Source organism: Phocoena sinus, chromosome 15, assembly GCF_008692025.1.
Source record: "Phocoena sinus isolate mPhoSin1 chromosome 15, mPhoSin1.pri, whole genome shotgun sequence".
NCBI lineage: Eukaryota > Metazoa > Chordata > Mammalia > Artiodactyla > Phocoenidae > Phocoena > Phocoena sinus.
Window position 1 is genome coordinate 27,520,117 of NC_045777.1, and position 25,389 is coordinate 27,545,505.

The 25,389-nt window shown below is 40.8% G+C and overlaps 1 protein-coding gene across 5 annotated transcripts in view; it reads right to left on the minus strand.

Moving 5' to 3' along the window:
- Positions 1–7,511: 7,511 nt before the first annotated feature.
- CSNK2A1 (casein kinase 2 alpha 1) overlaps positions 7,512–25,389 on the minus strand; it is a 56,871-nt gene continuing 38,993 nt past the window's right edge. For 3 of the 5 annotated variants that reach the window (XM_032604643.1, XM_032604644.1, XM_032604645.1), the window contains 8 exons: positions 23,732–23,791; positions 22,216–22,299; positions 17,340–17,450; positions 16,326–16,427; positions 14,721–14,821; positions 13,740–13,888; positions 12,627–12,713; positions 7,925–10,441 (listed from right to left, as the gene is read on the minus strand). In XM_032604643.1, the coding sequence (XP_032460534.1) occupies positions 10,326–10,441; positions 12,627–12,713; positions 13,740–13,888; positions 14,721–14,821; positions 16,326–16,427; positions 17,340–17,450; positions 22,216–22,299; positions 23,732–23,791 (810 nt within the window). In that variant the 3' untranslated portion in view covers positions 7,925–10,325. Of the gene's footprint in view, positions 12,162–12,626; positions 12,714–13,739; positions 13,889–14,720; positions 14,822–16,325; positions 16,428–17,339; positions 17,451–22,215; positions 22,300–23,731; positions 23,792–25,389 lie in introns of all 5 variants that reach the window. The other 2 variants (XM_032604646.1, XM_032604647.1) reach the window with 2 other exon arrangements.

Sequence of the window (25,389 nt, forward strand, 5' to 3'; positions counted from 1 at the left end):
CCCTGTCTTTAAAAACCTTTCCCTGAAACCCATCAGGGAATTTGTCTTTTAAGCACCAGCTGCCTGGATTCCTTGCTTGGCGCCCTGCAATAAATGCTGCACTTTCTTTCACCACAACTTGGTGTCAGTAGATTGGCTTTGCTGTGCACGGGCAAGCAGACCCAAGTTTGAGTTGGTAACGGTACCATTAATAAACTTAGTCAATTAAGTTCCTTTGAACATTTGTAGTCAATTGATGTAGGTCAGTTGATGTAGGGAAGAGCATTCTAGTCTGAGAAAATAGCACAGGCACCATCTTGAAGCTAACAGAAAGCAAATCATAGTCTAGAAACTACAAGTGGTTTAGTGTCCTTATAGCACAGCATGAAAGACAAAGTGAACTTTGACACTAGTGAGGGCAGAGAAGTGTGCAGGGACAAGTTAGACAGAACCTCTCAAACCATATTCAAAGAGTTTGGACTGGATGGAGTCTGCAGGGTTAATTAACGAATTTTTTAGCACTGAATGTGGTCTTTGATGGCATCTAGATTAATCCTTATCTCCAATAAGAATCACCTCCACTTATCCATACAAATGTTTATGGCCCAAACCAGTGCTAGGCTATGAGGTGGGCCGTAGAGTGACAAATGTTGAGTTGCTCAACTTCTAAAGGGGAAGAGACAAGTAACCAGGCAATTGCAAAGCCAAGTGAAAAGAGGTCAGACAGAGGGCAACCTAGAAATCTGGGAGAACATGGAAAATCCCAGAAACCAAGAGATTCATGATTGAGTACAGGGCACAGGGGCATCTTAGGTCACTCTGGCAGGCAGGATTCTAAGATGGTCCCTAAGATTCCCACCCATGGTATACATGCCTAATTAATTCCCTCCCCTTGAGTGTGGGCAGGTCTTGTGACTATCACGGGATCTCAGTCTCATGATTCCAGTGATGTTATACGGCAAAGATGAAAGGATTCTGCAGAGGTAATGAAGGTCTCAAATCAGTTGACCCTGTAGTCAAAAGAAAGATTGGCCTGGGTGGACCTAATCGATCAAGTCCTTTGAAACGGGGGTCCCCAACCCTCGGGCCACGGACGGGTACCGGTCCATGGCCTGTTAGGAAGCGGGCCGCACAGCAGGAGGTGAGCAGTGGGTGAGCGAGCGAAGCTTCATCTGTACTTACAGCTGCTCCCCATCGCTCACATTACCGCCTGAGCTCTGCCTCCTGTCAGCATTACGGTGAGTTGTATAATTATTTTATTATTTCTATTATTACACTGTAATATATAAAGGGCACAATAAATTTAACGTGCTTGAATCATCCCCAAACCATCCCTCCCCACTGGTCTGTGGAAAAATTGTCTTCCATGAAACCGGTCCCTGGTGCCAAAATGGTTGGGGACCGCTGCTTTAAAAGAAGGTGCAGGCCTTACCTGGAGAAATTCAAAGCAGCAGATATTCTCCTGTAGGCCTTTAATCAATTTGTGGTATTTTGTTAAACAGCAAGTGACGGGAAATTTTACCCCCCCCCCCCAAAAAAAAAGCACAGGCAAAAAGATTTACTGGCTCACGTAACTGAAAAGTTCTTGCCCTTCTGCGTCCCCTCTCTCCCTCTCTCTCTCAGCTGCCCATTTCTTCATGTTGACTGCATTCTCCCACAGGCCCTGGGTTCATAATATGACTCTGGCAGCCCTAGCTCTCACATACTTTCTGCATCTGACCCTGTGAAATATAGCTGAATCGTCTTTGTCTCAGAATTTCCAAGAAAAGTCCCCAGACCCTGGGACGGAGAGTAGGCAAGAGGTGGAGATTAATTTGTGATTGCCCTAGGGTTTACAATACACATTTTAAATTAACCAATTTGCCTTCAAATATCCTGCTTTCATGGATGGTATAAAGACCTTACAACTGTAGATTCCCATTTCCTCCCTTCTGTTCTCCATGCTGTTGTCACATGCTTTGCTTCACTTCTGAAATCCTTCCTTCTCTTCCCCTTCTACCGGGAACCCCGCCTCACCTCACACTTGCAGACAACCGCTTAACTACATTCTGTCACTAGTTAGTTTGCATTTTCTAGAATATTATATGGATGGAATGTATGTAGTCTTTTTTGTCTGGTATTCACTCAGCATAATTATTTTAAGATTGACCCATGTTGTTGCACGTATCAAGTTTATTACTTTTTATTGTTTAGTATTTCATCATATGGATATATCAATTCATTTATTCACATTTAAAAAATTTAACGTACACTATAAATACACAATTCATTGCTAGTATTTTTGCTTTAGACCTGGGGCCAGCAAAGGATGACTCATATGCATGCCAAAACCAGCTCACTGACTGCTTTTGTATGGCCCATGAGCTAAGAATGGCTTTTACAATTTTAAATTACTGGCAAAAAAATCAAAGTAGAATAATTTGCGGCACATAAAAATTACAAGAAATCCAAATCTGAGTCCATAAATAGTTTTACTGAAACACAACCATGCTCACTTACCTATTGTCTAAGACTGCTTTCATGCCACAAAGAGTACATTGCTTGCAAGAGATCATATAACCTGCAAAACCTAAACTATTTATCTGTTCCTTTACAGAAAGTTTGATGACCTCCTACTTTACACTTCAATTATTTTTTTAAGGCAATTAAATTTTTTTAAAAATTTACTTTCATTTATTCCATTTCCAGTACTCTTAATTTCACTGTGTAGATCCAAGTTTCTGTCTGGCATCATATTCCATCTGTCTGAAGAACTTCCTCTAATATTCCTTTAATATTTCTTCTAGCAATATATTCCCTCAGTTTTTCTTTGAGAAAAAGCTTTATTTCTTCTTCATTTTGAAAGATATTTTCAGTGGGTATAGGATTCTAAATTGACTGTTTTGTTTTTCTTTCAGCACTAAAGTCAATCCATTGTCTTCTAGCTTGCATGGTCTCTGATAATTCTTAGCTTTCTCTGTAGGCAATGTCATTTTTTTCTCTGAGCTGCCTTTAAGATTTTTGTCTTCTGTTTTAGCATTTTGAATATGATATGCCTAGTTGTGTATAAGTTTGCTTGGTGTTCTTAGAGCTTCTTGATTTCTCTCTGGCTTGGTGTCTGTCCTTTGGCCTCTTGTGCCCCAGCAATCCACCAGAACATGCCCTGGGTAGCTGCCGCAGCTTCGGCATGGGACCCAGAAGGAACTACATGGAGCAAACCTGAAACCAATCAACACAGGAGCCCAGTCCAGCCCAGTCAATCCTCAACCTGAAGCAGAGTCACTTGGCTGAACCAGTTTAGGTCAGTTGAACTATAGCTGACCTAGAGATCTGTGTGAGGATAAATGTGTTTTTTGTTGAAAGGACCAGAGAGCAAAAAGCAAGAGAAAGAAAGTTTATCTATAATGATTCGTTAGAAACCTGGACAGGGATTCCTGGAAGCACAGCTATGAAAAGGCAGTCCAGGAAGCCGAACTAAGCAAGAGACGTGGGTTCTGATGGGAAGTGCGGGCTCTGGCAGCTCGAACCTGCTAAGGCTGGACCTCTCTCAAGCCAGCTCCAGCAGTCCCTCCTCTGGGAAGGCTTTCCTGACCATTCTTCCTCCCCCAAGAGTTCAGGACTTTCTTCCTAAGGAGTTTTTGTACAACATCACAAACTCCCTTCCCAGAAGCAACTACAGCTAATATTTTGTTTTCCTCTAATCTTTTTACCCGGGAGCAGCCTTCTCTTTCAAGTGCCAGGGGATTCTTTGTTTTTACCTTCAAAGGCACTGAGGCTGTCTCCTATCTCCCTGGGGGCATTCAAACCTTAGCCCCTATGCTCTGAGGCCCATCTGTATCCAAGCCTTGTGTGGGGGCTCACTGTGACTTCAATACCCACTTACCTTCAGGATGAATGCTGTCTTCCTTTCTGCCACCTGGGAATTTCCACTTTTTTCTTTGAAATTGGCTATTTATTTGAAAGTAAATTATGTCAGTCAGCATCCTCACATATTTGGAGCAGGAGGTGGGTACTTACGAGTTAGCTCAATCCACCATGCTGACAAGCAATATGATTTTTTCCTGGGGAACAATTTGTTTCCTGCCTTTCTGCTTGCGTCTCATCTCTCCCAATCTCCAGTGTTTAGCGTAGGACCAGGCTCGCAGACATCAACACGTTTGTTGAGCGGCATATTTTATAAACGAATTCTGGAAAGACCAGTCAAGAAGATGAGTCCATAAGAAACTCCGATCCTGGGCTGAGGGGACAGAGCTGAGTGGGTGAGCAGGGAACAGAATGAGGTGTGGAGAGCTGTGGGTATTTAGGTTTCTTCATAGGAAGTTCACCGTGGAGTTCCCAGAACTGTTCAACACAGAGAAGCAAAGTCCTCCCTCTCTAGGTAAGTCTACAAATGTTTAGCTGTAGCCGAGACTCTGACTCACAGGGTGAAATCAGGAAACCAGCTGCCAGATGCTGCTGCTTTTCCTTTTCATCATTAGAGGAGCCAAGAAAATTCTGTCCAAGCAGATGATGCAAGAGTAAAGCTGACTCAGAAATACCCAATCCCCTCGGGAACTTCTCTAAGAAAGGGACTGTCCATCCTATAAACTCCCATCTGGAGGTGCTTGGGGAAGAGCTTCTTACATTGAGACCACTAAGAATCTCTGGTGATTATGACCACAGGGAGGCAAGTCCAGACTGTAATTTGCTATAGTGCAAAAATATTTGGCTTTCAGTAGAGAAATTAAAAATTCAGAGGAGCTAAGAGTGATAGAATCTTAGAGAAGAAGAGTGAGAGGGGGCGAGAACAGGGCAATGCTGGCCTTCATGGAAATTAGAAACAACTTGCATCTGTTGAAAACCTGTCATATTTAATGCATGGATTTTTTTTCTTCTAGAACCAGGTATTTTACTGCCATCTACTGTAAAACTGTAGAAATAAATGCACAAGTCTATGGCATTCCTATAGACATGGAATCTTTTTCTGCACGTAACCTGCACAACTATACAATTCAGAGTGGAAGTGAATATTTAGCCCAACTCTACTGTGTGCCAGGCACTTTCCAAACATTTATCATCTAATCTTATAACCACCTTGTAAGATAGGTATTAACACCCCAATTTTACATATGAAGAAGATATCAGAACCTCTGGGGCAGGGAGGAAGAGAAGAGGGGCAAAAGGGGCTTCATCTGTATTGGTAATATAGACTTAACTTGGGCAGTGGGTTCATGGGTGTGTTACAGCCTCTTTACAACTTGGTACATCTAAAATGTTTTACAATAATAATTTAAGTCAGTTTTGAAGATTCAGAGAGGTTAAATTACTGAGCCAAAACTACACAGCCAGCCATAACTCTTATCAGAACCAGGGCATTTATAGTTCTACTAGGTTGCTTCTCTGAAGTGGTTAAATTTAGCACAGAATCATAGTAGAGTTATGAAATCTAGAAAGCACTTGTCCACATTGACTCCAGAACCAGACTACCTTGTGACACCCTCTATGTATCTGTACTACTTGGAGAACAGCCTGAATTTCACATTGTTATATACCAATGGTGGAAAGCAGGGGATATTGTAGCACCTAATTCTACTAAATTGGTCAGGATCGTTGCTCAGCCTTCAGCCACTCAAGGTTGCACCAAGGGCTCATTAAATTATTAAGTAATTAAAATAAATAAGTAAACATTAAATAAATATTTTGTCATGTTAATCCAGTCTGGCCTGTGGCTTATAATTATAGCTGCACATCTATGAACAAGGCTCTTCTCATCTTGAGATGTTCTTTATTCAACAACACTCCCACTAATTTATTGTGTGTGGAGGAGGGGAAAGGTGGAACTGGGAGTGGAGGATGGAATTACTATTTATTGAGCATCTATTATAAGCCTGGTATGGTGCTAAGCATTTTCCTCGTGCTACTCCATTTGATCCTCTTCAATTCTGAAGGATATTAACACACTTAAAAAAAATGTTTTTTATGAGGATGCACAGATTAGTAAGACATACAAGGTCATCAGGGACTTTACATGCAGGTGGGGAAAGAGACAAAAATAACATAAGGTCAGGTGTTATAAGGAAAAAGGGTGCAGGGGTAGTGACGGCAGTGGGGGAAGCAGAGAGAGGTGACTTTTACATAGGATGGAGCATCAATCAGCACAAGGGAGGAGGAAATTACCAGCAGGGAAGTACAGGCAAGGACTGTTACGATTAAACAACTACTCAAACCCAATTCTAATCTCAGGAGAGAAATCTGCTAGTGGGAGTGGTGACAAAACTAGATTTTTTCAAGAGATACTCAAAAGGTCAGTTCTAATTGTAACCACACTTGACAACAGGTGAAACAAGAAGAAATTTAAAGATTGAGAGGAAATAAAAATTTCAAAATCTGTCAACCAATCCACAATTTTCTCTACTACTTCAGGACTACAGTAATTAGCCATACCCTGAAGATCTAATTTTACCAAATATATTCCTCTGTCTCTAACAGGCCCACTCTAACAACTTACTCTTCCTATCTGTCTCATGGATAAAATAAGAGTAAATGTGAGAAATTAATGTTCATATAAGTTAGGCATTTCAGATATAAGATATTACACAATGGTTCCTTTTATCTAAACCACACTTCTCAACTCCCAATATTATTAACATACGGATGCACTGAACATTTAAAGGAAACTAAGAATTTGGGATAACGGCATTTCCTGATTTCAACTTTTCAACTGTTGTTAAATGAGAGAGAATAAATGAAATTCCAAGTATATACTGTTGTAGAATTTACTCATTTGACATTAATAAGCAAGTAAACTCGTTTCACCTCTTTTACCAGCCCTTTTGGTAGTTTCTATTAAAGCTGCCAAGTATGTTCCCATTTGCTCACCAGCAATACCTTCATTCCAGGCACCAAAGACTGCACGTCGCCTCCTGCACTGGAGGTCTCTCCAAGGCTGACCTTCCACAGGGCTTACTGCCATTCACTGAGCACTGGTCTTTTCTGCTAACAAACCAACTGTCTCCATGGACCTCTGTATTTACGCACTAACTCAAACTTTCTAAAATCAGTGTCAGAGCTGAAAGGGAACTCAGAAGACATCTCATCCAGACTCCCCTGACTGAACACACGCTGGTCCCAAGAGAGCCGGAGGAGAGATCATACTGTGAATTACTTGCAAAGTCAGGGCCAAGGACTAATCCCCCATACCAGGGGCCAGGGGTATTAGGTTGAACAAGGGCATAACAGGTGCCAGACACTTGACATTTACTCTCATTTAATCCCAAAGAAGCAGTGGCTCCATTTTATAGATGATGAAACAGATTCAGAAGTAACTTGCCAAGTAGCCAAGTATGCGACGAGGGCAGGAATGAAACCAGTCCTGTTTAGCAAAAACATCATGCTCTCTTCACTGTATCGCAATGTCAAAAACTCCTACACTTCAGTGCTCCTCAACCAACCTTAATTCATCCCATTTCACATCTCCATCAGCCCAGTATTAAATTCAAAGCACTTGAGAACTAAGCCATCTGTCACACACACGGTGTCGGTTGGAGAAGCATATTGCTCAGGCTGCAGGGACATTTCATTTGTTTAAATGTTTTTATTAAAAAAAAATTAAAGACCTTCATGGCACAACTTCTTCCCAGCACAGTTATGTTTTAGTTATACCAAATACAATACAATTACAACCAATAAATCATCAAGGTGGGGAGGGGGAACTTATGACTTCAAACTTAAAAGGGGGGAGGGAGCACTTCAAACAAAGTTTAAAAAATACTTAAAGAACCTTTCAGAGTAATTGCCAACACAAGTGTCCTAGATTGGCTTTCCATTTCCTGCCATCTAATCAATGCAGACACAGGTAGTGCTGAGAAATGAAGTGTCCCAATACAAGGTATACAGATGAGGTAATTTACAACAACACAGAAGTTGTTACTCTGTAAACCCTTGCCCCCCACCCACCCACCCAATTGGGTCTTTTTTTTTTTTTTTCATGCTTCTGCAGTGACTCCTTAAGTAGCATTTTAAATACTTCTATTTCTTTTAAAAGGCTCTTGGGTGGCATTTCAGAGTCCTCTGCATTCACCTTACGTTTCTTGCAAGGTCTGATGCATGTTAGGAGGTCCAGCTGTTTGCAGCTCCCCACATCAGCCTCAGCTACACCTAGGTTCTCTGAGCTACAAGGGTGGGATGTGAAGTCTTGAGTTACAGCCCTCCTCCCCACCTCAAAAGAAATAATTCATCAGTCATAAGTGTCCTGTTCAAATCACAATCCAGTGCAAACGTAATCTCAAACTGCATCTCTGGCACATCTGGTGCTTTGAGGTTCTGCACAAATTCAACATGGTAACCCCCACAGCATTCTAGGGCATAAAAGGGTCGAGAACAATAAATATCCACTGTAAGTGGCCACGAAGAAGAAGATCACCCTGCCACATAGAATGTTTTCCCTATGGTTGAGAAGCACTATAAAAGGAGGCTTTAGCTTCCTCTAAAGTTTACCATTATATTCACTAAAGCCACCACCTTTGATAAAGTTACTAGAGCTAAGATGGGTTACAAAGTTAGATAAGTTCATTAAATTCAACTCCTCAAACAATTGTTTATCTATGATGCCCAGGTGAGAAAGACTTGTGAATCTATAAAGGTAGGAGAATGGGGAACTAAGACTTCAGGCCTTAAAATATGTTGGAAGAATTTTTCCTAGTCCCCACAAGCAGCTACGGTAATGAAGCAACAGGAGAAAATACAGAGCTGATGGTTTTGCTATTGTGCTTAAAAAACTAGGCTTCCTCAGTGAAGCACCTGATAAACTTAGGTGGCTGGATTACAGTGGAAAATCCACTTTACACACACAAACACACAAAAACTGGCGACTTTTCCCATCCCCAATCCCTGCACTGCTGAGACACAAAATGAATTTATGGCAAAGGATCCTTAATCCCCAGAGACGCTTTGGCTTGTGGAGCTTTTTTAAGGCCTCTCTACCTGCCCGGTACCATGGGTTGAACGAGGGTTGTATAAAAATGGGGGCCTTGGGAAGCCTCCACGGTACAGGGCTGCAGGCCCCTCAGATGTGAACGTGAGCCACCCACCCAGCGAGACCTTTACACAGGGAACTTAAATCTAACCTTGATAAATAAAACCAAACGTTTATTTACACCAAAGAATTCCAACACTGGATCTTTCACATATGAAGGACAAAGTATTATATATATACACACAGCAAGGGGTGGCAGGGCTGTAACAAGAGAGTTTAGTTTTCCCACAATTACAGGTCTACCATTTCAGTTTCACTGGAGATAGTGGCTCTGCTCCTACCTCTCAGGTACATTTACAAGACTGAGGGGCAGGTCTTCTCAATGGATGGCATGTGAGGGAAGGGGAAGGTAGGAGGAAAAGGTAGAAAGCTTAAAATAAAATGCAGTGGCCACATCTCTCACTAGCTCTTCAAGAGTTACTAGCATGAAACCAACATAGACAATGTTTTTTTCTTTTGTAAAAAGCAATAATTATACCCAGTAACTAACTGAATTCAAAAGGGCCAAGTCAAAGAAAACTGAAAAAGACTTTGCCTTCCCCCTCCTACCAGCTATAGAGCATGTTGGGAGATGAAAGGGGAAGAGGACCAAGGTTAAGGAGCCTGGGAGGGACTGTATTAAAGTTTTAAACTGAACTGAAACTAAATTATAAGTGAGTTGGATTTAGGTTAGGTCAATAAGACATGATTCATACTGAACAGACGTTTTCAGGACCTGTCTGCACTTTGGGTAGATTTTCAGCATCTCAGTGTAACTAAGACATATTTCCACTAGATTCACCAGTATAACCCCACTGAAGCACTTCTGGAGTAAAGTGATATAAGTGACTAGCAGTACACTGCTCTTATAGGTTGGGTCCTTCCTTCCTCCTTCCTTCCCACCTCCCTTCAAGAAGCTACATTTTTGTAATCTCTGGAGGAGAGCATGAAATACAAACCCCTCAAAGTGTGGGATGGTAGGGGAGCAATGGTGGGCATGGGAAGAAATCTCCACCCAAACGCAGCAGCCAGAATTGAGGCTGGTTTATCTTTGTTCTTTAGTGATGAGGAACTGAATTTGGAAGGGGAGAAAAAAATTTGTCCGTGAAATATTCCACCTGCAGATAATTTTTCAGGGAATCCCCTGAGTTATGAAAAGTTCGAGTAAAAAAAAAAAAAGAAAGAAAAAAAAAAGAAAATCAGCCTATTATAATTTTTTTTTTTTTTTATGACTGAACTACTATAAATCCACAAGCAACGGTTCAGACACGGTGCTTCTGAAGTATTTCACCCCTCCCCGCCAGGCGCAAGCTGCATCAAGGGAGTAAGTGGACTCCCCAACCTCTGCTCAGGCATCAGGAGACAGAAGGGGCCATTACTGCTGAGCGCCAGCGGCAGCTGGAACAGGCATCCCGAGGGGGTTGGCAGCAGCAATCACTGGTGAGCCTGCCAGAGGTCCAAGGGGTGAAGGGGTTGGCACTGAAGAAATCCCTGAAAGACAACAGCTGACAGTGAGCTAGAGACACCATGGAAATCTTAGTCACCAGTTTTTCAGAGCACCTATCGCAAAAGTGACACAAATTCTCATTTTATTAAAGGCCTCTCCTTAGACTTTTACAAAGTAAATCTAATTTCAAATTAAATCTTCACAAATTAAAATGACAAGCTCCAATAAATTTAGTAGACAGGTAAAGAAATCTAAGTTTGGAGAGTTTAAGCGGTTTGTCCAAGGTGCATGGCTAGCAAGTGGCATCTATGCTTGGATTCCAACCCAAGCCTGTCTAGGGCAGCATGTCCAACCAAACTTTATGCCCTGTAATCTGTACTAACGTGATGGCCACTAGCCATATGTGACTACTGAGCACTTGCAATGTGGCTAGTGTAGCTAAGCAACTGATTTTAAAATTTTATTTGATTTCAGTTAATATAAATAGCCACATGTGGCTAGTCACTGTGAACTGAACAGTAGAAGGCTGGAGTCAAAGTTCATGCTCATGACCACATTCCCTTGTTAGCCAGCATTTTCAGTGCAGAAAGGATCATTTCTCATCTGTAAGCTGAAATAGTGTTTTAGGATTTACTTCCATTTAGTTTCTTCCACCCATGATCAGATTACCTGTTAGACTGCCCTCAATCAGCTAGTTCTTCACATTTTCAAAATGTTGTATATTTTCTGAATAGCTAATACAGTTACATGCCTTAAAAATAGCTGAAAAGAGTATACAGTGAGAACTCTCCCTTGCCCTGTCACTTGGCCAACTTACGGCACCACTTTTGGGGTGTATCCTTCCAGAAATATTTTATGCATATACTTAAATATAATTTTATAAAAATATGCATATAAGAATCACATATAAGAATGTGATTATATATTCTTGCCCATTCCTGGTCTTGGACATGGTCCTGATCTTGCTTTCTTCATTTCACATTACTACTTTGGAGTTGAAACTAGACAAGAACACGAAACACTCATTCTTTTCTCTAGCCATATAGCATTCCACTGAATGGATGCCCTGTAATTCATTTTATCAGTTCCCTACTCTACACGGAGCTGTTTTTAATGTTCTTTGATTACAGATAAGGCTAGAATGAGTAACCTTGGACATATATCATTTTGCACGTTGGCATGATACACCCAGAGGATAAACTCTAGAAGGCAGCTAGTTCTTTAAAAAAAGAATTCAGGTAACAGCAATTCTTTGAGGGTGTCTAAGTACCCTCACGATCACGAGTATATCCATGTGGACGCTGCCTACATATATAATTCTTAGGGGACAGGCCTATGGCTTCTTTTCGGTAACTGTCGTTTCTTCTGGGTAAAAACTCACTCTAAATCATAATGACTCAACAACATTAAAGATAATTTCATATAAACCATTATAATTTACTAGGTACACTGTAGTTGCTCTGGAAAAACTCAGAGAACCATTCTTTTTTAAATTAATTTATTTTATTTTTGGCTGTGTTGGGTCTTTGTTGCTGCGCGCGGCCTTTTCTCTAGTTGCAGCAAGTGGAGGCTACTCTTCGTTGCGGTGTGCGGGCTTCTCGTTGCAATGGCTTCTCTTGTTGCGAAGCACGGACTCTAGGCGCACAGGCTTCAGTAGTTGTGGCTCGCGGGCTCTAGAGTGCAGGCTCAGTAGTTGTGGCACACGGGCTTAGTTGCTCTACAGCATGTGGGATCTTCCTGGACCAGGGCTCGAATCCACGTCCTCTGCATTGGCAGGCAGATTCTTAGCCACTGCGCCACCAGGGAAGCCCGAGAACCATTCTTATACGCATATATACCCATGTACAAACCCCATCTCTACTCTCCCTCATTTTCTTAATCTTGTTCCTGAGGACAGCATCACCTACTGTCACTCTAACCTGTGAGATGAAAGGATCTCTTTACTCCTCATGGCTTGTTGAGACTTTCAAGTCCCAAATAATTTTTGTGATTCTGGCCTAGAAGAGACTGTTGATACTCTTACTCAAGGCAGGGCCATTAAGGTATACCAGGTTTCAAAAGCATCCTGAAACCTGGTGGGGAGAGCCATACAGGTCAGTATGTCAATAAGGTAATCATTATAGAGAAGAGGGAGGGCCACAGAAATCAGGTCACAAAGAGGGAGCAAAATTAAGAATGATAACTGACTTCTATCTTTTCTTAAAAAAATAAATTTACCAATGAACTGACCTGACATCATATTGGCGCTGCTGACAGGCGTACTGCCCCCTGGCATGCTAGATGAGCCCATTCGAGCCTGGTCCTTCACAACAGTGTCTAGAAAAGAGACAAAAAGGTTAGATTCTATTATGCTTGAAGGATTAAACTAATGGGCTGGGGCCTTAAAGCTGTCATCCTCATTCTTTACATTTTATTTGTATTCCATATTATTCCCTTAGTAATAGAATTAAGGTGTCAACTGCCTTCACTATGAATTGAACAAGTAATACAAAATAAAACTATCTTTCCTGTCAAACTGTGGTAAAGGCCAACTACTAAACTAAATAGTAGGAAAAGGAGGTAATTATCCATAGTAGAGCTAATTTAAAACAAAACCAATCCTGTTAGAATTTGATGACATAATACAATTTACCCTTACCCAAACAGAAATATATTATCAGAGTGAATTGGTTTTACTGCGGTTTACAGCTTGGTGCCAAACAGGCCAAAACTACAGCCTTGTGCAAATTAGTGCTATGACCACAGACTTCACTCTACATCTCCATCAGCCTTTCAGTCTGCTTTAGGTACAGGAGACTGAGCAAGAGTGTAATTGATTCACTAAAATACCACCCAACCACTCCCCAGGGAACAACCCAACACAGTGAGGATGGGGTGCAGCTAAGTGGCATTTTCACTCATGACAACAGTTAGCTATACTCACAAACCTAGGTCAAGGTGTTCATACAATAAGGTTTTCAAGCCTTTTTGGCTCTCTCCAACAAATGATTAACAAGAGACGGGACAGATATAGGGCTGTATGTTCTAATCCAACCATTCCAGACTAGCCACTGAGAAGTGTCACCCACACAGTAAGAAAAGCAATTTATTTAGGAGTGATCATAAGTCAGGTACTCTGTTAGATAAGAATCCTCTCAACAATCATGGTCCCCACTGAAGAAACCAAGGCTCACTGTGGGTGAAGTAACCTTGCAGCAAGCTAAGTACAGGAGGTTGGAATTCCAATTCTGTTCTGTAGGGCTCTGGGCCCAGGGCTTTCTTCACAGCATATATTCTCCCCGGCCTGGTACAATCTACTGGGCAGGCCTGCACAGGCTCTGTGGACTGAACAGCTGGACTCACAGAAATAGGGGTGCTCCATGGCCTCTCTTGCGGTGAGCCGTGACTGGTGGTCGTACCGCAGCAGCTTGTCCAGGAAATCCAAGGCCTCAGGGCTGACAAGGTGCTGGTTTTCACTGTGGACAAAGCGTTCCCATCGCTTACGGGAATGTCTGCAGAGCCAAAAGGGGGAATGAGAAATGGACCAAGGGGCAGAGAAGCCCAACACATTTCACTCCTACATTTTCCTTAGTGGCTAGGATTCCAGCCAATCACAAGAGAAATAAAAACTCAAGAGACTAGTCTTATACTGCTCTGCCACTGCAGAGACAACAAAGCTAATTGGAGAGACTGGAAATAGCAGTGTTGCAGAAAAGAGAAATCTGGGTCCCCACAATTTTATGAAACATAATTCAGGTTACTTTACAGGACTGAATGCTCCTGCACAGCAAGGAGGGCCAGGTGGCTGGGCTAACCAGGCCTCCCTCCCCATCCCCCACACTCCCTTTCCTGGCATCTCTGCCACTTGGCCAGGAAAAGCCTTTGTATCAAGAAAGTCCACCTCTTCCTGTTAAGTGGTGAATGAGTTAGTGTTGTGTCTAGCCACTATTTTTAGAGTCTGTTGTCTGCACATCAGTCTTGAAGCATGTACTTATTCTATGACTATTTCTTTCTCTTAGAGACAATTCTGTCATTTAGAGAAGCAAGTTGAACCAGGAGATTTTGATTTCTGACTCAACTGTAACCCTTCTACTAGACTCTACATAGTCAGGAATCTTCTGACTACAACCTCCACACTCAGAATCCTGTAAGTGAATCTGGGGAAATGGCCATTCAATCCAATGCTTTTATCACAGGCCTGCCTATGCAGCATTCTGTAGCAGTGGACCAGAGATACCTCAGCAGTGTTGGCAAAGAGAACATAACTATTCTGGGGATCCAAAGGACCAGTTTACACCCAAACTGCTTAAGGCACAGATGCACAGATTTTATTTTGTGACTTACCTGCCCAAGATATCGTTAAAACGTGGATCTAATTCAATGTTGTATTTGTCAATATAGTCATATAAATCTTCTGTCCCCAGAACCTTGGCTATCCTCACCAACTAGGATTGAAGAAGACAAAACCCACACCAAAAGCATATTACATGATTAAATCAACAATTAACCATGACTGAATTAACAGAACGGATCATCATGGCTACAGGTATGAATGTTACAACCAATTTACTTCAAATTTTTTTGCACAACATGAATGGATTTCCACATAACGTTCCCTAAATTATTACTGATGTGAATGTATCAAACAGAAAAAGCAAACCACTTTATAACCTGCTTCCTTCCTTCTGGTGAAGTCTTATTTTTTTCCCCCTTACAACCCAGCTGAAGATGTTACTTCCTTTGGGAAGCTCCCCCCCAACCCCATATACTCAGACCACTCATTCCCATTACAACTGTCTTTTGTATCTTGTCTACACTTCTACTCTGACATTTACTACTGTAACTTACTTTCTTATATGTTTGGTTCCCTTGCTAGACAGACTATGAAGGACTTTTGAGATGAGGGGCTATTCTTTCTTTTTGTCTATATTCCTCAATTCTGCATGGCACCTGATAAAGAGTTGCTGATTTTAACCGAATTCACATGGTATTCTTCGACTCATATGAAAAATGGTCATCATATGTATATAACATTCTCGAAATGATAAAATTGCAGAAATGGAGATTACAACAGAGAAGCATGAAAGAGAGGGAGGGGAACTTGGTGCGACTATAAAAGGGCAAATGAAGGATCCTTGAGGTGACAGAGATGTTCTGTACCTTGGTTATATTGATATCAACATCCTGGTTGTGATACTGTACATAGTTTTGCAAAAAGTTATGTTAGGGGGAAACTGGATAAAAGGCACACCATATTTCTCTGTATTAATTCTTACAACTTCACATGAATTTACATTACCTCAAAATAAAGTTTAATTTAAAAAAAAAGTCACTGTGCTCAAACAAGGCAACAGTACCTTCCACAAGGCCCTAGAATCATTCCAGGTTCCCTTGAATGAAATGGCCCCTTGATCTACAAGGGGAAGTGCAGCTAGTATAAAAAATACCATCTATATTTCTACTGACATACATCGACTCAATCTGTATGACGAGACAAAAGGATCACAGAAATACCACATATAAACCAACATGTTGGAGAAAACATTCCTAACCCTAATAAAAGCTCACATTAGGAGATTCTAAGGTAATATCCTATATTTTAAACTATTATTCTTTGAATTGTAAAATATTTCCTAAAACATGTATATACAAGTATATCTCACAATTAAACAAGCAATGCAAAGGAAAAACTCTAATTTCAAAAGCTAAACCAATAGTTCCCAAGACACCAATCTGAGGATCAATGTCAGGTTGGCTGACAAGCGAATATTTGAAAATTATTCTAGGGTTCCACTCTCAGATTCTAACTTATTAATTTAATAGCTCTCAGGTGGGGGGGGCCAGGCATCTGTATTTTAGCAAGATCCACTGCAGTTTCTAATGGGTAAGCAGATCTGGCCGTCACTTGGTAAGACCAGTAAATTTCCTAATAGGAACAACATATATCACCTGATCATAATTGTCATGTCCATGGAAAAATGGCTCCTTCCGGAAGATCATACTTGCCAGCATACAACCCAAGCTCCACATATCCAAACTATAATCATACATCTGCATTAAAGAAAATGTCGTCATCACACACGAAATGACAAGAGTGAATCCTGTCACTTCAAATTTTTTTAGAAAAGCTTTTTATTAAAAACAAACCACTCCACTGACTTAAAGTCCAAATACCAAAAACATGTTTTTCTTCTATGCATTCCCACCCATGCTCCCCCACCCTCTCATTTTAAATCTGTACATACTATTTTGAATTACTTTCTTCACTTACGTAAGAACAACCCAATTGTCAGCCTATGGAAACCTTCTAACGTGTATCATTTTTTTATTGCATGAATGCTTCAGAATTTAATCTTTAACTTCTCCTACAACAGGATAGTGTTCTGTTTTTCACCATTATAAATAATGTTGTAAAGAATATTTTTATGTATAAAATGTTTTTTGAACTCAGGGTTATATCCTCAAGACCCCAGAAAAGGAATTTCTAGGACAGAGTCTGAATTTTTTAAGGTATCTGATAACACCTGGGAGGACTGGGGCAGGAAAGGTATTCCCAAGGATTTTGTTTCCGTGAGAGGAGTGCTTTCTTTTCTTTTTTGGTAGAGGGAAGGTCTTTATATCTAGATATAATTTAAGAAGGGAACATTTTTTTCAGTTTACTTTTAAGGTTGGTTAAATCTAGCTTACAATTCTCAAACTAGCTGTGTAATTTCTGATTAGAAAAAGTGTCTTTCTCTTCAGTTAGGATCAAATGCAGATCTATCCATATTCTACTGACATTATGACAATACAAACATAAGTTGTGGCAGATGAACTGAAGTGATTCATATTTTACATTCATATAAAAGGGATAGCCACGGATGTGCATAAATGGCCTACTCAAAAGTGCAAAATGACATTTTTTGCAAATTATGTGCAAATAAACAACAAGGACCAAAATTTTATCTGCCCTCCTCTTCTCACCTGATAGTCTACAAGTAGCTCAGGACCTTTGAAATATCGGGAAGCAAACTCGGACGTTATATTCTTGGCCAGGATGGTAAACTCAGCCAAACCCCAGTCTATTAGCCGTAGCTGAAATAAAAAGATAATAAATAATGAGTGACTTTATCTTTTAAGTTACCCCTCACACTGCCATTAGAAGTACTCTTTTTATTTGGCTGCGCTGTGCAGCTTGTGGGATTTTAGTTCCCTGACCAGGGATTAAACCCGGGCCCTTGGCAGCAAGAGCGCAGAGTCCTAACCACTGGACCACCAGGGAATTCCCTAGAAGTAATCTTTTTAAAAATAACAAGCCATGTCACTCTCTATTGAAACCCCTTCATGTGACCACCTATTGCATTTAGGATGAAAATAAAACTTCTTAGCTTGACATACAGGGTTTCTCTCCAGGATCTAATTCCTTTGCTCTAGTGAGACTTACAGTTCCTGAAAAATACAATCTCATTCTGTGCTTTTGCAAATTTTTTTTTTAGTGATTTTTTTTTTTCTTTTTTTTTTTTTTTAACATCTTTATTGGGGTATAATTGCTTTACAATGGTGTGTTAGTTTCTGCTTTATAACAAAGTGAATCAGTTATACATATACATATGTCCCCATATCTCTTCCCTCTTGTGTCTCCCTCTCTCCCATCCCTCTAGGTGGTCACAAAGCACTGAGCTGATCTCCCTGTGCTATGTGGCTGCTTGCAAATTTCTTAAACTGCTCATCTGACTAGAATGTCTCCACTATTCAATATAGACTCCTACTGTGGTGAACATCTCATCTTTTGAGTTACTTAAGTTAGCTCCTTTAATGAAGTCTTTTCTAATTATGCAAATAGAAGCAACTATTGTCTTTGATATGCCCCCCTACCCAACCAACCTTAAAATTTCTTTAATAGAAGCTACAGCTCTTTACTGAATATTTGTTTGCTACCTTTTAAAAAAAGATGGACTGGGGACTTCCCTGGTGGCACAGTGGTTAAGAATCTGCCTGCCAATGCAGGGGACATGGGTTTGATCCCTGGCCTGGGAAGATCCCACATGCCGCGGAGCAACTAAGCCCGTGTGCCACAAGTACTGAGCCTGCACTCTAGAGCCCTCAAGCCACAACTACTGAGCCCGCATGACACAACTACTGAAGCCCACGTGCCTAGAGCCCGTGCTCTGCAACAAGAGAGGTCACCGCAATGTGAAGCCCACACACCACAATGAAGAGTAGCCCCCGCTTGCCACAATTAGAGGAAGGCTGCGCGTAACAACAAAGACCCAACGCAGAGAAAAATAAATAAATAAATTTATTAAAAAAAAAAATTGAGTAGGGCTTCCCTGGTGGCGCAGTGGTTGAGAGTCCGCCTGCCGATGCAGGGGACACGGGTTCGTGCCCCGGTCTGGGAGGATCCCACATGCCGCGGAGCGGCTGGGCCCGTGAGCCATGGCCGCTGAGCCTGCGCGTCCGGAGCCTGTCCTCCGCAACGGGAGAGGCCACAACAGTGAGAGGCCCGCGTAACGCATAAAAAAAAAAAAAAAAAAAAAAAAAAAAAAAAAAAAAAATTGAGTAAAGAAGAAAACGTTTTAAAAAAAAATATGGACGGTAAGATCCTTGAGGGTAGGGACTGTTTTATTCACCTTTGCTAATGTTTAGAATTCAGTGTAATGCCCAGTACACAGGAGAAAACCTAAAAACATTTACTGAGTGAATGCAGTAAGAGAAAAGCCACACAAAACAGCTCTTACCAAAATGTATCCTGAAGGTGGAAACAGTAGTAGCAAGGACAAGAGGCAACCTTAGCAACTATACTCCAATTAAAAAAAAAAAAAAAAAAAGGCAACCTTATTTGCCCTTTGTGTGCCAACCATGACCATGATTTGAAGTGTGAGCAGTAGGGTCTGAGTAATGCCTGACTGCTCCAGTACTGTCTCCAAAAGTTCACTGTTAATTAGGTTCAGTGTCTTCTTTTAGTAAACAAAGGGAAATATAACAAAAGGTATGAAAGAAAATATAACTTTTTTATCACTTTCTCTTCAACCTCTTAATATCAGTGCTCCAGAGCTGTCCCTGAGCTTCCTGTCTTATCAATAAGTATTCCCAGATGACCATTTCTGGTCTTGTGGCTTCACACACAGTATCTCTGCTTTTCCCACCTATACTCTCTAGCCCACACATATCACCAGCCATCTCTCTGTGATCACCTAACAGACATCTCAAAACTAAACCTCTGATAATTCCCTGCAAAACCTGTTTCTCCCAGATTCCTCCTCCTCTGTTACCTTCCATTTATCCTGTCATTCAGGTCAAAAACTTTTCACCCTGGACTCTTGTCTCCCTTTCACCCCAAGTCTAATCTGTCAACAAATCCTGTTGGCTCTACCATATTCTGACCATATCATCACATCCACTGCCATTGCTCCGGTCCATGCCATCACCAATCTCTGATTTATTGCAAGAGCTGCTTTTCTTAACTGGTCTACCTTTCACTTTTACTCTCAATTCTCCACACAGGAACCAGAATGATCCTTTTAAAAAGTATTTTTATTTAAAAATGATTATAAATTCATAGGAATTTGGAGATGTTCTGTGTACCCTTCACCAGTTCCCCTGATGGCAATATCTTACATAACTATAGTACAATATCAAAACCAGGAAACTGACAATTCAGAGACCTTTCTTTTTCAGCAGTTTTACATGCATAAGTGTGTATAGTACTACACAATTTTATCACATGTGCAGCTTCATATAGCTTACACCACAAGATAAAGGACATCACCACAGATGTCCTTTGTGTTATACCTTCCTCTCACTTTCTAACCCCTGGTAACCTCTCTGTTTTTTAACTATCGTTTTGAGAGTATTATAGAAATGGAACCATCAGTTTAACTTTTTGAGGCTGCTTTTTTTCACTCAGCATGAGACCCATCCAAGCTGTTACATTATCAATAGTTCTTACTAATCAGTAACAATACTACATAGTATAGATACACCAGAGTTTGATGAATCATTTATGCACTGAAGGTTTTTGTGTGGACCTAAGTCTTTGTTTCTCTGGGATAAATGTCACTGCTGGATTGTTTATAGCTTTTAAAGAAACTGACAAACTATAAAACAATAGTTTGACATTTTCCAAAATGAGTATGCCACTTGACATTCCCATCAGCAATGTATGAGAGATTGAGTTACCCTGCATCCTTGTCCGTATTTGGAACTGTCACTATTTTTTATTTTAGCTGTTCTAATAGATGTGTAGTGAACTTTTAAATACTCAAGTGAGAACTTACCAACCCTCTGCTCAAATCCTGCCAAACCCGTGTCTTCGGAGAAAAGGCCTGACAGTGATCTTCCAGGTTTTGCATGATCTGGTTCTATTTATCTCTCTGATCTCCTTTCCTTCCCCTCTTCCCCGTGTTCATTCTATCCCAGCTCTATCCCTGTGCTGTTCCAACATGCCAGGCACATTCTTGTCTCAGGGGTTTGCATCTGCTATATCCTCTTCCCGAGACTGCATGGTTGATTCCCTTCAAGCGTTCTCCAAAACGTCACCTTCCTAATGAAACCTTCTCCTTACCACCTTGTTTAAAACTGCAACACCCTCTGCCACTCCCTATTCCTGTTTTATTTTTTCTTCCACATCACTTTTTTTTTTTTTTTGCGGTACACGGGACTCTCACTGTTGTGGCCTCTCCCGTCGCGGAGCACAGGCTGCGGACGCGCAGGCTCAGCGGCCACGGCTCACGGGCCCAGCCGTTCCACGGCATGTGGGATCTTCCCGGACCAGGGCACGAACCCGTGTCCCCTGCATCGGCAGGCGGACTCTCAACCACTGTGCCACCAGGAAGCCCCTTCCACATCACTTTTAACTTTCTATCCTACCAGTCTCCCCCACATGTGAACTCCTATGGACAAGAATTTTTAATCTATTTTTGTCTCACACATATATCCCCAGCCTCCAGAACAATACCTATTACATAGTGTGTGCTTAAAAGAATACTAACTGAATGAACAAATCACCTATATCCCCAAAGCCTACAACAGAGAGCCATCACTGTATAAAAGGTGGGCTTGGGTCACCTTGAAAAACAGAAATGTCACACTGCAGCTTTCATTAAAAGTACTTGCAGAGCTCAGGGGCCTCACGATACTTGCTAATAAGCAGCAGCATCTTCTGAATATTTCATCCATTTCACAACTGTACACACTTAATTCTCACAATAAGCTAGTGGCATGCAAGACAAATATTACTTGTATACCCACTGTATAGGTTAAAAAAAAAAAAGAGGCAGATGAGGAGAAAGGCATTTCCCAAGAGAGTAGTTTTTAAGACTAGAAACCAGGTTCCCTGCCAAAACTAATGTTTTACCCACTACACTAATCTGTTTTCTTTTTGATAGGAATATGAATGAATGAATAAAGTTTTAATCATTGTGATTTTTAAAAAGAATTTATTTTATTCTAGTTGATTGACAATGTTGTGTTGACTTCTGCTGTAAAGAAAAGGGATTCAGATATACATACATTCTTTTCCATTAGGGTTTATCACAGGATACTGAATGTAGTTCCCTGTGTTATAGAGTAGGACCCTGTTGTTTATCTATTCTAGAAACTCCCAGTCCATCCTTCCCCCACCCCCCTCCCCCTTGGCATCCACAGTTTGTTCTCTGTGTCTGTGAGTCTGTTTCATAGATAAGTTCATTAATGTCATATTGTAGATTCCACACTGATTTGTTCATTCATTCATTCATCAAATATTTATTAAGTGCCTAACAGGTACCACGGACTATGACAGATGCTAGGAATAAAATGTTGAAGACGGTTGTTAACTCCATCATGTTGATAAATAAGACTTGTCCATCTACCACTTTACCTTTCTGTGCTCATGATCAATCATGACATTATGGGGCTTTACATCTCTGTGCATAATCCCCATGCTGTGACAATAATCCAGGGCCTGTGGGAGGAACAGGTAAGAAAGGAAAGCGTTAGCTTGTATAAGAGTGATTTTTTAGTTAAAGTCCCTTACCTTTTCCTCCACAGTTTTCCTTCTAGCCTCACAACACTCCTGAGAGTCAAAGTAAGGACAATCACTTCCGCAGGTACTTTTTAGAGACTTGTGCAAACCCATGCATGGCCTCTAAACTTCAAATCCTGTTCTTGCACAGTTGTTTCAACATCCTTTTTGTTAAAAAGACTCAAAGCGTATACCAATTACATGACTTCCAATTTCTCCCCCTTACCCAAAGCCTGGATTATTTTCACAAACACGAGCCCCTCAAAAGAAGAAAACTGATCTATACTACAAACCTTGTATTCAAAGAACAGTAATTCTTTAGCAGCTAAGAGTATGCAGTAGAGGTCGGCAAACCACGGCCCATGGGCCAAATACGGCCTGCTGCTCGTTTCTGTGAATGCTTAATTGGAACATGCTACAACATCAGAGGTGAGTAGTGTGAGAAAGACCCTATGGCCCACAAAGCCAAAAATTTTACCATTTGTACTTGTAAAGGAGTTTGCCAACTCCTGATTTATGACATCAAACCCAATTTGAAAACCATGTCCAATCTCAAACTAGTGAGTGGCATAACCTCTGGGGCTTGCTAATCCAGGCCCTCAAGTCAGCTGATGTCATTGGCCAAGTTCTTGTCCTTTCTGAAGGGCAACTTGGGTTCCTATGGTTCCCAGGATTAGGCAAACATATCCTTAACTTTCGGAAGTCCTGCTTGCCACAAGAACGCATGAGCCAATGGAAAGATCAAATATTTCTGCTGGCATAGTCTCTTCAGGGTACTTCTAAGGTTCAAATGCAGACTTTATGTCAATCCTCATTTAGTAAGACACTAGCCAACTCTTAGCAATCTTCTTATCTATAAAGCTGATCTTCTGACTACTGGAAGCAATATATTTGGTGATCCCACTTCAGGAATCAAAGTTCATTCTAAATCACCAATCTCTAAGCACAGATTTACATAATCTTTAGGACAATGGCCCTTTGAGGGCAGAGTTAAAGTTTACTGTTTTACTTGTTCAATTTTAAGTGAAATAAAGTACACCAGAAGCCATTACACCAGGAGTTATTTTTTTTTACAAGTTTTGACAATTTAACTGTAACTTTCGTAAGAGCAAGATAGAGGTATTTGTTAAGGAGTCCCACCTCTTCTAAATACCGCTTTCAAAGCATTATAAATTATATTCTTACTAGACCCTTATTCCATAACCTTTACATCAGCATAAGAATTCTGATGCTACTAATTTATTAAAAATTTATATAAACAGACCCCCAAACCCCATATTTTACAAAGTTAACCCACTGGCTTTTCTAGGGTCATTTCGATTATTTAACAAAGGAGAGATCTAATGATATTTAGTATTCAAGGTTCTCTTACCTTCAGAATCTCATACATGTAAAATCGAATATCATAGTCTGTTAACGTCTGGTACAATTGCTGTTAAAGACAAATGCAACATTTGAGCCATGAAATAGTACTGAAAGGAAGGAAATTTCTCATCCTCATTTGTAGTAATTCAAATCAAGACTGGGCTCATTTACCACTGTTCTAAGATCTGTCTGTTCACCACTCTCTACTTCTCCAATATAAAACGAAAGAGACACTTTGGGTCTTAAACGCTATATATAAAAGTGAAGAATTACTTAAGTTCATATTGCTGAAGCTATAATCTACTTTTGGGAACATACCAATTACATATGGAACACGCACTGATATACATTTGTAGTTTTTCATTTACCTCCAGATCTTCTCATAAAACACGTGGGCAAACACATAGCCTCCTTAGTAGGGAATTAATTCCCCTTTGGCCTACAGTTACAGGCAATGCAGATCACCAGTGGGTATGCAGATGGACTGCTGTCAATCTGCTGAGCCAATTTAATAGAACTGTCCCAATTTGAAAGTAAACTCTGAACATGTCATGAAAGTAAACTCTGAACATGTCATGTATCTTTTCCAGTTTCTAAAGAGTTTCGGACTTTAAAAAAATGTACATATCATTAAATGGTCAGTGGTGTCCTCTGACAACATTTTCCTTGAAATTATCATTCTGATTCTAAAACAATTCTTCTTCCTTTTTTCCTCCACTCAGCAAAAGAATTCACTCATTTATTGATACCTAACATTTCTTTTTTAAAAATTTATGTATTTATTTATTTTTGGCTGTATTGGGTCTTCATTGCTGTGCATGGGCTTTCTCTAGCTGCAGCAAGCAGGGGCTACTCGTTGCTGCAGTGCACGGGCTTCTCACTGCAGTGGCTTCTCTCATTGCAGAGCACAGGCTCTAAGCACGCGGGCTTCAGTAGTTGTGGCACACGGGCTCAGTAGTTGTGGCTTGCCGGCTCTAGAGCACAAGCTCAGTACTTGTGGCGTACAGGCTTAATTGCTCTGTGGCATGTGGGATCTTCCTGGACCAGGGCTCAAACCCGTGTCCCCTGCATTGGCAGGCGGATTCTTAACCACTGCACCACCAGGGAAGACCCATATACCTAATGATACTGGCCTGGTGCAAAGGCAAGTCAAATACCTTTACAAATTAAAACCCAAGAGAGTGCCTACATTCTTCTGTTGTGCTGGAGTTGAGAATTGTTGAAATTGGCCAGAAGTCAGAGTATCTGTTGCAGAGGTTTGCGCTTTACCAGAATTTACACTACCCTTCCCCACCCATCTCTTTTTAAGATCTAGAACCCAAAGATTCTGAGGAATCCTAAGGTATAAGCAAGCAGTCCTTGCTTTTATATATAGACAATACATTTCTTCTTGAACTTTGTCATTTTAAAGAGAAATGTCCTAAGGCCGGATCCTGACTAAACATGAGCTGTTGCTTTCATTAAGTATGACATCACCGGAAACTGTCAAACGAATGGTAAACTGTCAAATGGTGAGAAATAAAAGTACTGGTCATTAGAAAGAGCACTAAACAAATAAAAAGGCAAAATACCAAGATATAGAAGGTGAGCACTGTTTGTACAAGAGTATGTCTATATTTAAATTTAGCACTGTAAGGGGACTTCCCTGGCAGTCCAGTGGTAAAG